The sequence below is a fragment of the Lissotriton helveticus genome, chromosome 10 (genome assembly GCF_964261635.1).
Source record: "Lissotriton helveticus chromosome 10, aLisHel1.1, whole genome shotgun sequence".
Taxonomy (NCBI): domain Eukaryota; kingdom Metazoa; phylum Chordata; class Amphibia; order Caudata; family Salamandridae; genus Lissotriton; species Lissotriton helveticus.
The window spans coordinates 170,771,539-170,786,180 of NC_136071.1; the positions used below are offsets into that span (position 1 = coordinate 170,771,539).

A 14,642-nucleotide genomic window follows, 5' to 3' on the forward strand; every position below is an offset into this window, starting at 1 on the left:
CTCTCAGATGTCCGGTGATGTGGCTGGTTCGTGGGATGTCGAGGATGAGTCTGGCTGAGGCGTTCTGGATCCGCTGGAGTCTCTTGTGCTTGGTTTTACGAAGTCACTCAATGAGATTTTAATTTGGTGTGGATATTTCAGGATTTCAACCGGACCATAGATTTCGTAGTCAGTGTTGTCCCATGCTACCCCACCCGGTATAGGATTGGCTGTGAAGTTGACTGAAGAAAGTTCTCTTTTCTCGACGTGTGAAGATGTGTGTGGTTTGAGGATCAAGTTGATTTTCTGACTTGCTGTGTCCATTTTAGCATATTTTCCCTCAATGAAGCGTCCCAAAGTTAGTATCATGATGAGCCAAAGTATGAGGATAAATGCACCAAAACCCACCCAAAATTCAATCCATGGAGAAATCAGATATGTTTCTTTCAGTTGTTTCAAAAGTTCTTTAGCTTTATCTTTAAAGGTTTTTGATGATGGCTGTGTTTTTGATTTAGTGAAGTCCTCGGAGGAATCATCGAAGTTTATGAAGTAGCCGGATGCAGTTCTGTCAATTGTTCCAATTGCTTCAGGATTACTGTTTCTTGCATAGTCGTTTGTTACTTCATTATAGGTTGGTGTGTCTCTGCTAAATGTTTTTATTTGGGTGTTCAGAGGTCTAAGTTCCATTGCATTGTTGCATAGTCCTTGTCGTTCTTCTTTAGGCGTTTCGAATGTGATTAGCCTCTTTGTTAGGACCTCTGTACTGGTAGCAAACCTTGGTGTTCTGCTACTTATCGGGAGTCCACTTGGCCTACTATTTGTTATCGGCCACATGATTGTGGTTTTACCAGGTTGATGGATACAACTCGGTTCTCCTTTTTACCAGCAAGCGGCGGTAGTACTACTGATCTTGTCCCGTTGACAGACAAGACAGGAACTGCTTTTCTGTAAGAAGGCCCAAATTCCTTCTTTACCGCGATCTTTTCTCTGACTAGATCCCCGACTTTTGGAATCCAGACAGGTCTTGCTGGGACAGGTGGTGGTTCTTCAGTGGCTGTTGGCTGCTGTTTCAACTTTATGTTGCTCAGGTCTTTTCTTGTTTCGTTTAAGTCCTGTAAAATAGCCAAACGATCTTTGATATCAAAGCTTTTTTCCTTTGCCACTGAAGTCTGACTGTCAAGGTCAGAGATTAACATCCTAGTTCCAAATAATAATTCGTACGGACTGAATCCCTTCAGAGAATTTCTTGGCAGGTTATTTAGACTACGTTGGACACTTATTAGATGTTTGACCCACCCAGCTCCCGAACCTAATATCCTTTCCGTTATAGATTGCTTTATGCCTTGGTTTTTTCTTTACACCATCCCGTATCCCTCAGGAAGGAAGTGAGAAGATTCCCGCTGTGCTATGCTCATTTGGCCATGTTTCCCTCAGGCTGGAGGGCTAGAGTGAAAACAATGGTCAAACGTAGCATGCTCTTAGCGTATATGCCATTTAGACTCGCAAATCTTTGTATAACAGTCCAGACGTCAGCCGAGTGCTGTTGATCTACATTATAAGTGGAAACTAGCCTGTATATGTTAATCGCAAGCCTTGCTTTTTACTGTTGATTTTTTCTGGAGTGTAACGACACGGTATTACACCGTGTCTCTCACCACTGCGATTCCTGTTACAGTTTGGGCATTTCTTTACAAAAATGGTATGATGCAGGCTCATGCCTGGCCACCAGTACCTTGATTGTAGTTCTTCCAGAGAATCTTTCAGTTTGAGGTGTCTGAGACCCTCGCCCATATGTGCGTCTGCGATTAACAAGTTTCTCCTGTCCATGTTTGGAATCACTCTATCCCCCACTCCAGGGATTCGAGCAAAAGGGACGGAGTTTGCATCGATTATGTATGTATAATTGAGTGGATAGTTGATCGGTAGCGCTGAGCAGTCGCCTTTTGATGACGTTTTCACCGCCAGCACTGTTTCACCGTCAATATACTTCACTGTACGCTTTTTCCGAACTACGGAAGCCGATTTAGTTGCTACCGCTGTGGCTGTTTCAGCCAATGAATTCCCTGCAACGTGAACGCCATCACGCTGATGACTCAGTGAGTGTGTCACGTGAGTCTTTGGTAGTTCTTTTTGTAAAAGAGCTATTTGTTCCCAGAGCAGTTTCTGCTTTATTGTTGCACCTGTGTCATCTTTGTAACCGTTTTGAATCCATGTCTGCAAATCGTTGTTATATGATTTGATGCAGTAATATGAATCGGACACTATAAGTGTCGGGAATTCGCGATCCGCATTATCTAGCGCCATTTTCAATGCTATTATTTCAGTTTGTTGTTCTGAATTAGTTTCTACTGAGTGTGTTTTTGTTAATAGAGGTTTTAGTTTACCTCTGCGCCACACTTCTTTTGTAATCTCACATGTGGGGTTGTATGCTTGTTCTCCCCAAACGGAGGGTTGAGCCTGTCCGTCTGTATAGATTACACATGCGTATTGTCGTAAGGGCAGAATGTCGATTGGCAGAGGGAATGTTCTTTCATATTCTAGATTTTTCAATTCCTTTAGTTCTGGATCAAAGTAGTAGTATACTTTGTCCGTTGTAATTGAATTCACCCATTGTATCCATTCCGGATTCAATGTTGTTGTTGGTAAATTACCCGGGGTTGTTAATGCCTCAAAGGCTGATTCTGCTGTTCTGACTGTGATGTGTCTACCGTCCGCTTGATCTTTTTCTCTAGCTATTGCGGTTTGAACTGCATGAATAATGTTTTCTTTAATGCTGAATTTCTTTTCAGCTTCTGTGTACAAGTGTGATTTGAATGCAATTGGTACCTTTTCTCCCTCATTAGAGGTCAGGTATGTGAATCCGCATCTTCCTGGGATGACTCGAATCACAAGATTGCGTGTGTTGTCACGTGTTTCTAATTTTGTTTTAATTAGCATGTCTGTTTGTAAGGATCTCAAAATTTCTGTGTGTATTTGAGTCCAATTGTTTTTTTTAAAATCTGGTTTTATTAGATCATAAAGGCGTTTGACCCTTTCTGCGTAATTTGCAATGTATGTTCTTCCGAAATTTAGGAAGCCTAGAATTGACTGTAGGTTTTTTAGTGTTCTAGGTGCTTGGAGTACGGCACATTTCTCTAGAAAATTGTCAGCCAGGCTTTTGCCTTCACTTGATAATTCATATCCTAAGAACAGGACTGTTAGATGGGCAATTCTGGATTTTTTAAAGTTGAATTTGTAACCCTCTGCTGCGAACCCAAGTATTATGGTGTTCACTCTCTTCAAGTGAGTCTCCAAGTCATCATCTGTTAAGTATATGTCGTCGACATATGATAATGCTTCGTCGTCATATGTTTGTAGTAATTCCGTTACTCTCGCTGAGAATACTCCCGGGCTGTTCTTGTACCCCTGGGCTAACCGACAGAATTGTTTTTGAGTGCCATTTATTGAGAATGCAGACAAATATCTGCTCTCTGGTGCTATGTTTTGACAAAAGAATCCATTAGAGATGTCTAATGTTGTTTTGTATTTTTTGCGCACTATGTTATTCATAGTGCAGCACTATGCGAGTTTTGCACTGCAAAAGTTTTGCAACATGAGTTAAGGTGTCGGTAATCCAAAACTAGACGATATGAATTGTCTGGTTTGGAGACCGGAAACAAAGGGTTGTTCATTTGTGAGGTGCAAGTTTCAATCACCCCCTGGTATTCTAGCTGATCTAGGATTTCTTTTACCTGTTTTCTAGCTTCTTGCTTAATTGGGTACTGCCTTTGTGCAGTAGGTTGTGATTTTAACTGGATTTTGTGAGGACGAGAGTCCTCATCCCATCCTACATGATTTTTATATAAAGCAGGAGCTAGGGCTACTGCCCACTTTCTAGCAAGTGTGTATTTTTTATGAATTGGGATGTGATTTGAGAAGGCAGGCATAATTATTTCTTCGCCATGAGGGCACTCCCTGACAAACTCTGGTGGCCAGTCTTTTTCAGCTAGAAGGATGTCATAGCCCTTGGAGAGATTATCCCAAAATAGTCCCCTTATTTTTCTAGTCTTATCCCCCTCTATACGTAAAGTTATTTCATATATTTTGTGAGGTTTGCTAACTCTGGTGTCTGCAGTTTCCACTTGAAGATATTCATTCGTGTCCACTGTCTCCAGATGATTCATAAGGACTTTGCGAGCTATGCTCACTTCTGCTGCGCTGTCTAGCATTGTCTGAGCCCATTCTCCGTTTTTCAGTTGTGTCCTCAGTATTCTCGGCATTGTTGACTACCTTGATACTAGCTACCTTCTTTTTTGGAAATTGTAATTTCTTTTTTAGCTGAGCAGGTTCCTTGTCTTTGGACTTGGCGTGCTCTTCTCTTTGTTCTGATCGTCCTCTTCTTTCCGATTTCTGCGAGGAAGTCTGAAAAGATTGAGAGGGACGTGTATCAATGTCTTGATATCTATCAGGCTTCTTTATATTATCCCTATTTCTAAGGTTATATCTTTTCCCAGAGGGGTCACTTTGGGGTGACCTGTGTCTTTGGTTCGGAGATTTTTCTCTCCGCCGAGGAGACCTTCCTCTGGACTGGAATTTCTTTTCTTTAGGATTGGATTGTTTGTTTCCATCCCAGCTCTTTTTTTGTGATGTTGAATTATTATTAAAAAATATTTTTCAGGACTTTCAATCAGTTGTGGTCTTACTGGTATTCCACCTAAACTATCTCTACCTAGTTCCTCATAGGATTTTTCTATAATTCTGGCAATTTCAGCTGGTTGGTCTGCTATATCTGTCTCCTTTAACCTCTGGCGGATCGCCACGTTTGCTGCTTCTCCCTTTATGTCGGCTAATAATATAGCCGATACCTGCTTGAAGTCTTTTAGTAATTTCATACCAAGAGTTAAAGCGGGCTCTGGACCATATTCGTCTTGAATTTGTTTTAGCACCTCTGGTATTACCGAAATGGATGGAACACCGTGCGTTTTTGTGTAGATGGAAGCAAAGACTGTACCCCAAGTGTCACAGTCCTCAATGTGTGGTGCGATTCCCATTGGAAGACAGATAGTCAGAATCCTGTGTTTTTCTAACGGGGTGGTGTCTGTAAACACAGCCTCTATTTGGGTGATTTTTTGTGCTAACCAGAATGGTATTTGTTCCCGTTTAGCTGGTACTTTACCTAGGCAGGATTGTATGTTCTGTGGTGTAATTTTATTTGTGTTCCCCTGGTGAGGGGTCAGCTGTGGAATTTTAATTGCTGGCTGAATTGTTGAAGTCCGCATCACATATTGGACTAATTGTCTATGTATCTTTATTAATTGTTTTAGTTGTACTAAAAGATCTGCTGCAGGCATTCTTTCGAACTCTGGATGTGGTGTGTATCCGGCTAGGACCGGCCACGTTGCTCCTGGTCTACCTAAAGGACCGAGCCTGGTGATGTGATTATTATGTTTTAGGGCGCCATTAAATAAGAGCAGGTGCTCTTGAAATTTAAGTGGTACTTCCACCTCCTCGAAAGGAGTATAGTCTTCAGGAGGTTCCTCTGTTTTGTAATAGTGGAAGTACTTTGTTACAGCATTTGCTGCTGGAAAATGTATCCATGAATAGTATACCTCTGTCTGCCGATATTCGTGTGCCTCAATTACGAATATGACTGTACCACCTCTAGGTGTCAGTCCATTTTCTATAAGTTTTAAGGTTATAGATTTCCTTTTGATGACCGGGATGAGTATTATATCCTGGTCTGCTTCTTGCAGTGCAGTATCATCTGCTGCGAGTTCAGTTGCTAATCTAACTGCCTCTCTTTCATCATCACTGTCTACCATTTTACCGACAGGATGGTTACTTTGTTTGTTTGCAGATCAGGTTTCTTGTGGAAACAAAGATTAGATGCACAATATTTTGGAACGGTTTATCCTTCAACGTTGACTAAACCAAGTACCATACATAGGAGTTTCCACCTGCGAGGTTTGGCGGATATTACCTTTCGCCCACTCCAGACGTCTTTGGAGTATTATGGGAAAAAAGGGGTCTGAGTGAGAAAGCACGACTGAGTTACTCTAAATGTCTTACGTTAATTTTATCGCCCTTCCAAACGCGTTGGGCGCCATGTAGTGTAGTTCCTATTATCCCAATAGGCTCTGCGCATTGGAATAATACCTTCAATAGTATAGGCCTAGACCAGACGTTAACTAGGTCTACTACTGTCGATATTAGACTTAAAGTTTTGGGTTTTGCCAGCTAGCTCAGAGTTCACTAGAAACTTTCTCGAATAGGCAAGGAGGAGTTGAACCTCCCTGGATAGACAAGAAGGGATTTAGTTTCTGACAACCATAGAACAAGACAACTTTTCTCTCCCCTAATCAAGAGTGTATCTCGAGAGTCGTGTGAAAACAAAAGGCAATTTATTTTACTCACAGTACGTGCATTCTTAGTCTCATCAGATTGTAGAGAAAAGGAAGAGACGGGCGTGTTCAATAAAAGATGTTATTTATTGATCAGTCTCTTTTCTCATACAAGAGAAATGGATCGATATTATTGCAATACTTATGGTTAAGTAAAGTGCATACATTAAAAGCAGAAGTATAAAATAATACTGTAAAAACATTGATATGGTTTCTAAGCCATATGAAGGTTTAAAATGAAGAAGATATATTACATACATATATATACATTTGACTAATCGTACTCAACTGGTGTTTCTAACTACGCCTACCCCGTGTACCTGACCTGAGTCTAATGCGTGGGCGGGAATAGAAAGTTACAGTTTAAGTTAAGTTTGTTTTGCCAAGTGAATGACTAAAGAATTCTCTGTGAGGGGTTATTCAGTTCTGTACCTGGAATCTAGGATGGATGAGGGATGGTATCTCTCGTCTCTGGTCTCGATATTCCAGGCTGCCTGCGAGGGCTACCCGGAAGCGCCGGAGCTGGATTTCTCGGCAGGAGAAAGCAGCGTCTCGTTCTCAGCGCGTCAGGAAAGGCGGGGCTGCGCCAGCGGGGTCTGCTCTGCTCTGGGCTTCGGCAAGTCTGGCTGCTCCGATCTCGTCACCACCGCGTGTGTTTGCATAGGGCAATATCGGTAATATTTATACCTTTAAGGTGCCGAGATTGACGTAAGGATGGACATAGATACGTCAATAAGGATGTCATACGACCTGGTCGTTAGCACATTCTTTTGCTGAAGTTCTCGGTGAAATCAAAACAATGGCCGCAGGGTTTTTCCCAGGTCTGTCATAGGTTTGATTTGTTTTGAGAACTCCGTATGCCTTATCAGGGGCTGGAGGAATATCGCTTGTCTAATTAGATGGCAAGCGTTATGACTTAATCAGATAACACGTTCCTGTGCCGTAGTGTGGCTTTATCAGATAACAGTTCCTGCATCATGGGGGTTTTCTGCCTCATGGGATGGCTGCTAGTTAACTTGTTAGTTTGTTAACCAGAATAGGGTCAGGAATAGGGGGATCGATACAGAACCTATAGGAATACATCACAATGCTGTTAGACGGGGAGGTGGGGCGGGTGGGGGGGGGGTGGTTAGGGACCCACCTCAGATAATGAGCACAATCCTTGTCAGGGCGAACCCTCAAAGTCAATAAATTAACCTGAGCTCAACTCCCTGATAACTATTACACAGTGCAGTCGGGCTTCACTTAGAGGCAATGTATAAAGTATTTATGCTGTACCATTACAGTGCTAAAATCAAAGTGCAAAACAATAAAAGTTCCAAAACAAATTGGTGCAATTGAATTAACAAAATGAAAAATATCTAATAAAGGCAAACAGATGATTTAAAACAAACATTTCAGCAGCAATAGCGCCCAGAATCACTAATTGCTAATTATAGTCAGTGATCGCGGTAGAACGGGACTGAAGTGCAGTTTGATGTTGACTGTGAGGACACGTGTGTCTTGTACACTAACTAGGTTCGTCCTTGTCAAAGGTTTTGTCTTCTAATTTTAGTCTTTATGTCCTAGTCCATCCCAGGAATACACTTTCAAAGCTCCCAGGACCTCAGGAAAGGCACTTAGAGACTTATGGGTGTCGGGCAGAGGCCAACAGGACAGCCTGGTCAAGTTGCCACTAGTCAGCGTGCAGTTGCAGGAAAAGGCCTCTTGAAGCTTGTTGTGTCCCTTATCAGGAGATCAGCTTTATGACTCTTGGAGTCCACTTCCTTGTCCTGGGTACAACAGGAAGAGCAGGTTCAGTCTTAAGGCCTCTTCTCAGGGCACAAATAGCACGTCCAATCCTCTTCTGTTCTTCCACAGGTCCAGAAGTGATCGGAGGAGAAGTCTGTTGGGTTCCCTTTTATGCCCAGTGTCAGCCTGTGAGTAGAGGGCAAGTCATTGTCCACCCCGTAAACCAGTTCTGGTCAGTTCCTATACCCTCACAGAGTTTGATGCCAGCCTGACTAGAGCGGACGCAGGCCTAGGTGTGAGCTTCATCTGCTTGTGACACAGTAGGCATCTTTTGAAGTGTAGGCAGGAGCTGGGCACAGCCCCAGAGTCCACCTTGTCAAGGAGGGTGTCCCCGGCCCTTTGTCCAATATCTGGGAGAAATGCACATTTCACCACAGGGGAGCCATCAAGGATCAGGTGACAGATGGACACTGGCAGGAAAGCCTTTTGTTTTTAGGCAGGAAAATGACAACTTTCTAAAAGTGTTATTTCCAAACTAGTGAAATAAAATTTGACTTGACCATTACATTGAATTTTAAATGACTCTTAAAAGGAGCCCTTAAACCATCTTTCTAGCTACTCCCCAATTATTTTACCACTTATTAACTGTACTAGTGGGGAAAAAAGCGCTAACCTATGGGAAAGCCAGCCTTACTGTGATAAACGTTTTTCACTACCAGGCCATCTAAAACACTAAATATACCTTTCATACTTTTAAATACTTGGTACTCTAATGTATGGGCATTTAGAGCCAACCTTAGGGCTGTTTTATGCGTATTAAAAAGGAAGATATAGTCCTGGTGAAAGGTTTGTTTTGTGAGGTCAAAATGGCATTTTAAAACTGCACACCGAGGCTGTAATAGCAGAAGTGGAGACATGTTTTACAGTGCTACTGTAGTGGGTGGCACAATGAGTGCTGCAGGCTCACTACTAGAATTTAATTTCTAGGCTGTGGGTACCATGTACTACGGACATATAAGTAAATTAATTGTGCTAGTTAGGGGTATGCCAGTCCCAACATGTTTAGAGCGCGAGAGCACATGCACTTTACCACTGGTTAGCAGAAATTTTATTTATTTATTTATTTTATGTAATTTGTAGAGCGCACAGCTACCCCCGAAGGGGTGTCCCGGCGCTAGAACCTGATCATCCAGGGGAGAAGAAGGAGCATGGAGAGGGAACAGTAAAATAAAATCAGAGTCCAGAGAAGAGCCAAGTTTTGAGTTTGGCCCGAAAGATGGATTCGGAGGGGCAGAATCTAAGATCGATAGGCAGAGCGTTCCACAGTTTTGCCGCAATGACACTGAACCCTCTGCCACCCATTCTAGAGAGTCTAAAACGGGGAGAGACCAGGAGGCGGAGGTCATTGGATCTCAAGGATCTGATGGAACGGGATATTGAGACACGTTTTTTCAGATAGTTGGGTCCGAGGTCATTAATGGCTCGATAGGTAAGGGTAAGGATCTTGAACTGAATACGGCTGGCCACTGGTAGCCAGTGAAGTTCTTTGCGATAAGCGGATACTGATTGACGGTAGGGAATGTTACCAATCAATCTGGCCGACGCATTCTGGACAATCTGAAGTCGATCTAGCAGATATTGGGGGGCACCAGCATAGAGGCTGTTTGCATAGTCCAAATGGGATGTGATGAGGACATGGGTAACAGTATGGCGGGAATCCAGAGGGAGATAGGGGAGTATCTTTTTGATCATGCGCAACTTCAGGAAGCAGGCAGAGGTCACTTTGTTGACCTGAGTTTTGCATGAGAGGGAGTCGTCAAACTGAAAACCCAGGTTACGAGCAGAGTGAACGGGAGAGGGAGCGGGATCAAGTGCCGTGGGCCACCACCAGGAGGAGGGGATGGGGACTTTCTGGTTGAAAAACAGCACCTCTGTCTTGTTTGCATTGAGTCTAAGGTGGTTGTCAGTCATCCAGACACTGATGTTGTTAAGGCACTGGCGGAAGTTGGTGAATGCGGAGTCCGAGTGGTCTCTGAAGGAGAATACCAGCTGAGTATCGTCAGCATAGGAGACCACCCTGACTCCGTAGGACTCCACAACGTTGGCCAGTGGGGCAAGATAGGCGTTAAAAAACAGGGGGCTGAGGGCGGAGCCCTGTGGTACACCGCAAGACAGGGGTTTTTCCTCCGATTTAAAAGGCCGCAGCAAAACTCTCTGACTTCTTCCTGAAAGGAAGGACTCGATCCAGCTAAAGGCCGTGCCGCCAATGCCTAACTGTTTGAGTCGGTCAAGGAGGATGGGGTGGGAGACCGTATCGAATGCAGCGGACAGGTCGAGGAGGACCAGCATGGCCTCCTCGCCCCTGTCCACGCATTCCCGAATAGTTTCGGATACTTCCAGCAATGCCGTCTCAGTGCTGAATCCCGCCCTAAATCCGGATTGTGAGTTGTGTAGAAGAGAGTGGTTTTCCAGGTATTCCGTGAGTTGAAATAAAAGTGAAATAAAGTGAAATAAAGTGTGCAGAGTCCTGTGGCCAACAAAAATGGGTTCAGCAATAGGAGGCAAACCTCTGGGGTGACCCTGCAGAAACTGCAAATTTCCAACACTTCCCCATGTTTCTCTCTGTCTGCGCTATTCCTAATGCAGTATAGCGCAATTAAGGCGGCATATTAACAAGCTGCTGTAGAGATATTTTGTTTTGTCTTCTTTTTATGACCCTTCCTTTCAGCCACTACTGCTAGGAAATTTGCTAACCTGCTTTAAGTTGTCGAAATCCTTTTGTGGAATTGTAGGTGCAGAATTTCCAGGCTACTGGACAAAGCCCATCAGCAAATGTCACAACCAAAAATGCTGCTTTCATAGAAGCAGAGTTACACTTGTGCTTTTTTAAAGGACGTTTTTTGACCTAATTCTCTGTAGATGGCACCTCAAAACTAAAGTTTATCTGCCATGTTTGTGTCTTTACAAAATTTAAATGTTGGCTTACCTGTACACATGATTTTTTGCTATTTAATCCCCCCCCTGCAGTTTGGACAGAGAGTTTGTGAAGTATTTGCAGGCAACACTATGTTTGCCAAAGTCCCCAGAGCAGATCCAGGTGCTGTGTGCAGCCATCCTGAGGGATATGTCACCCTGTGACCTTGTGAGCCTGTCCTGCGATCCGGTCATTGACACCAAGCTCCTGAGCCTAGTGACATCAGTTTTGCTTGCCAAGGTAATCCGGGAGGAATGGTTAGAAAGGCATGCTAGCTGGTAGTAATTTTGCTGCATTTGCAACATAATCTTTGCTTGCCGTGGAATCAGAGCTGTAACTGTTCTTGAATGTGTGTGCTGTCACTCATTGACTGAGCATTGTTTCCTTTTTTTATTATTTTGTAAGGGTGTCAAAGATAATGCAGGATTTGCTGTGGGAAACCGTGTGGTGAAGGTCGTGGAAGCCCGGCAGCCTGAGGGTCAGAGTCTACGATACCTGCTTCCGGTTCTATCAAAGGTCACCACTCTGAATTCGGCAAGCGTGAATGAAGGTAACATGGAATCTAATCAGCCGGGGAGGTAGAGCTTGATATAAATCTACTCGCTTAATAAACATGAACGTTTTACATGTTGCATATTACACAGATGCCCCTGAAATTGTCGTTTAGAAATTTAGTGATCTTGCATTAAGTGCAGCACCCAGATACCCCTAGAGGGGACAGTGTTGAGCTTTACAAATACGGATTTGATTTGATTCCAGTAATGAAAATGAATCCAAAATAATGTTCCAGTGATTGCTCAGTGAAAACAAGGCAAAGTGATTACCAGAGAAGTGACAAACTGGACTAAGAGGGGATGAATTAGACTACTCCTTAAGATAGGTCTATAAAAATGTACTTGTTCATTTACAGAGTGCTACAACCGTAGTTTGTGAGGGAATGTTGGTCATGCACTATTAAATGTCAGAGCGGGCACGTCCTAGAGTAGAAGCACTATGTAGGATTTGTGTGTAATCTGCCATTCTGTAGCATTGTAGGTGGAATGTCCGTGCTCTCTAGCTTGCTGCTGTATAGACAAAGGACATCCTGTTATTTCAGGAGGCATTGCCACAACATGTTGAGCATGGAATTTATTATTAAGCATTGTAGTTCCCCTTTTTTATTGAATCTTACATATATAAATGGAAAGAAGCGTTTGTAACTTTCTTTGTTTAATTTCTAAAATGAAAAGAGCAAAAATTAGGTCCTCTTTGGAGTGTCTGTATTTGCTACCACTTATGAGTGCCAGGCAGGTGCATGTGCTTATTGCGTACCTAGAAAGGTACATGGCGGGATGAGATTCCCAAATGAAGCCTAAATAACTACATGTGTATACACGTTCTATCAGGTTTACATTTGGTTGCATTGAAATCCTACAACCAGTGAAGTGAGTGTGTTTTTATCAGCTGAATGAATTGAGAAATATACCAGATGCCACTTTATTTTTTCACTGGCCAATAAATAATTGTGCATAAATATATTTGCGAGCTGAGAAATCAAAAAATGTGGAAAAATACTGATTGAAATGTAAACAAAAATACAATAAAACTGTGGGTCCTTCATATCATTGCCATTACTATCAAGGGCTTTCTGCCATTGGATATATACACATCAGTGGACTTTCCAGTCTCTGGCCGGCTTGAACAGAAAGTGGAACCAGATGCTAGACCAGCACAATGCTTAGGGTAATGCTGACCGGAATACAGAATATCCGGTTAGGTTGAAGGCAAATGCAATCCACAGAATTATAAGCCTGGTAATTCATATTTTGCCAATGAAGCTGTGTTCTACCTCTCCAGCCATTCTGCACAAAAACCTTGCCACCTTCACATTGTTCCCTCCATTTAAAACCTCCTCTTTTGATATTAGGCCACCTGGCTAGCAAAACTAGGGATTTGTTTTTGCAAGACAAATGATAATTTAAGTGAAAGGAGCGTCTTCTTAGTATCACCCACTGTATCAATCCTTAATTCACAAATGTCCAAAGAACAATCGACAGGCCATGTTCCAAATGTAAAGTCACATTTTTCACTTTAAGTCCAGTAATTTCAACAAGACTTTTTCATGTTCACTAAACAACGATCTTGACAGCCTACGCGTTTCGTCCTTTTGCTGGACGTCATCCGGGTGGTTTGTACTATGTTAAGATTTGTTTTTGCTTCTGACTCTTGAGTTCAAACTAGTTTATGGCACAGATCATGCGTCTTATAAACCTGTTTGCATGTAAATGAACAGTCTACGTTCTAAAAACTAAATATCATTCTTGCACTCATTCCTTTATCCTCTGCAAACAGTTGGCATGCCTTTTATTTGCTGAGCCCACTCCACTTAAAATCAATGTACACAGACCTGGGAATACCCTCAAGGCTTATTCCTACCTTGAATCACAAAGCAGTGGTTAGCACCCTTGCTTCTACTATTTCAGAGTGTCCACTCTCTAACCCCATTCAGAATCATTAGAAATCCTGCTAAACGTTGAAATCATTCAGTGCACGAATGGTCTTGTCAAAGAAATAGAGTACCCATCTAACTCCCCAGAACTGTCCCCTGACCCAAACCCATAATCTCCAACATTGAAAGACCCCTTCATATTGATTGAGACAGCAGAGGCTGTGGTCGTGCCCGCAAAAAGAAAGCTTCTAAATCTCTCATGGAGTCATGCTTTGCCGCATGCCTCAAACAAATTGACTCCCCACTTGCTAGAGATACTAATAACCTGATTGACACTAGGTGAATTTCTAAATGTAGGTTTATGATGCAAAAATCACTTCTGATTAAGTAGTAAGCCAGAAAGTCCAATCAACATTTCTCTCTACCTCAACCACATGTTCCATTGAATGAAGGAGCGCTCCCTTTGCTTGAATGGTGCCAAGCTATAAACCCTGCTTACTGCAGTTACAGAGCATAATACGCTGCCATTTATATGGCCTTCAACCCTGGAACCCATCCTACCTCCTCACATATAATGAGAAACCAAGAGTTCTTTTTTTGCTGCCGACCTCTTTCATTCTCCACGGCACTGGCAAAGTATATTGATTTGGCTCTCCTTTGAGAAATTCTCCCACAATGACCACAGAGTGAACTGATGTTTTATTTTGTTATGTGAGTGATTCTTGTAGCGTATGAACAGCTACTTTTAAAGAGCATGCTTTCGCTGAGAGCTAAGAAGGGGACTGCACCACACTAACTCTAAATCATTGTTAAACAAAAAGCTTGGTTTTGAGAGCCTTTCTGAAAGAAAGGATTGAAGATATCTCTTTAAGTGCACATAGTAATCCATTCCAGTGTTGTCATGTTATATAGTTAAAAACTCGACTTCTAGAAAGTAATTTCTTAAACTTGGGGATCACCAGATAATGATCGTTGGCTAAGCTAAGAGGGCACTTAAGGGTATATAAAACACAACTTCCTCTCTATTTATTTATTTATTTATAAAATCTGATGACCCTTACACAGGAACTTAAATAGGATCCATTTCCCAAAAGGAAACCAATGAAGTTTGTTTGCATGCAGTTGCATATGCCCTTCCTCTAAATCTGAA

The 14,642-nt window shown here is 42.5% G+C and overlaps 1 protein-coding gene across 1 annotated transcript in view; it reads left to right on the top strand.

Moving 5' to 3' along the window:
* AP5Z1 (adaptor related protein complex 5 subunit zeta 1) overlaps positions 1-14,642 on the top strand; it is a 158,093-nt gene that overhangs the window by 26,079 nt on the left and 117,372 nt on the right. The window contains exons 3-4 of the mRNA XM_078665012.1: positions 11,118-11,304; positions 11,470-11,614. Coding sequence (XP_078521138.1) covers positions 11,118-11,304; positions 11,470-11,614 — 332 coding nt within the window. The remainder of the gene's footprint in view (positions 1-11,117; positions 11,305-11,469; positions 11,615-14,642) is intronic.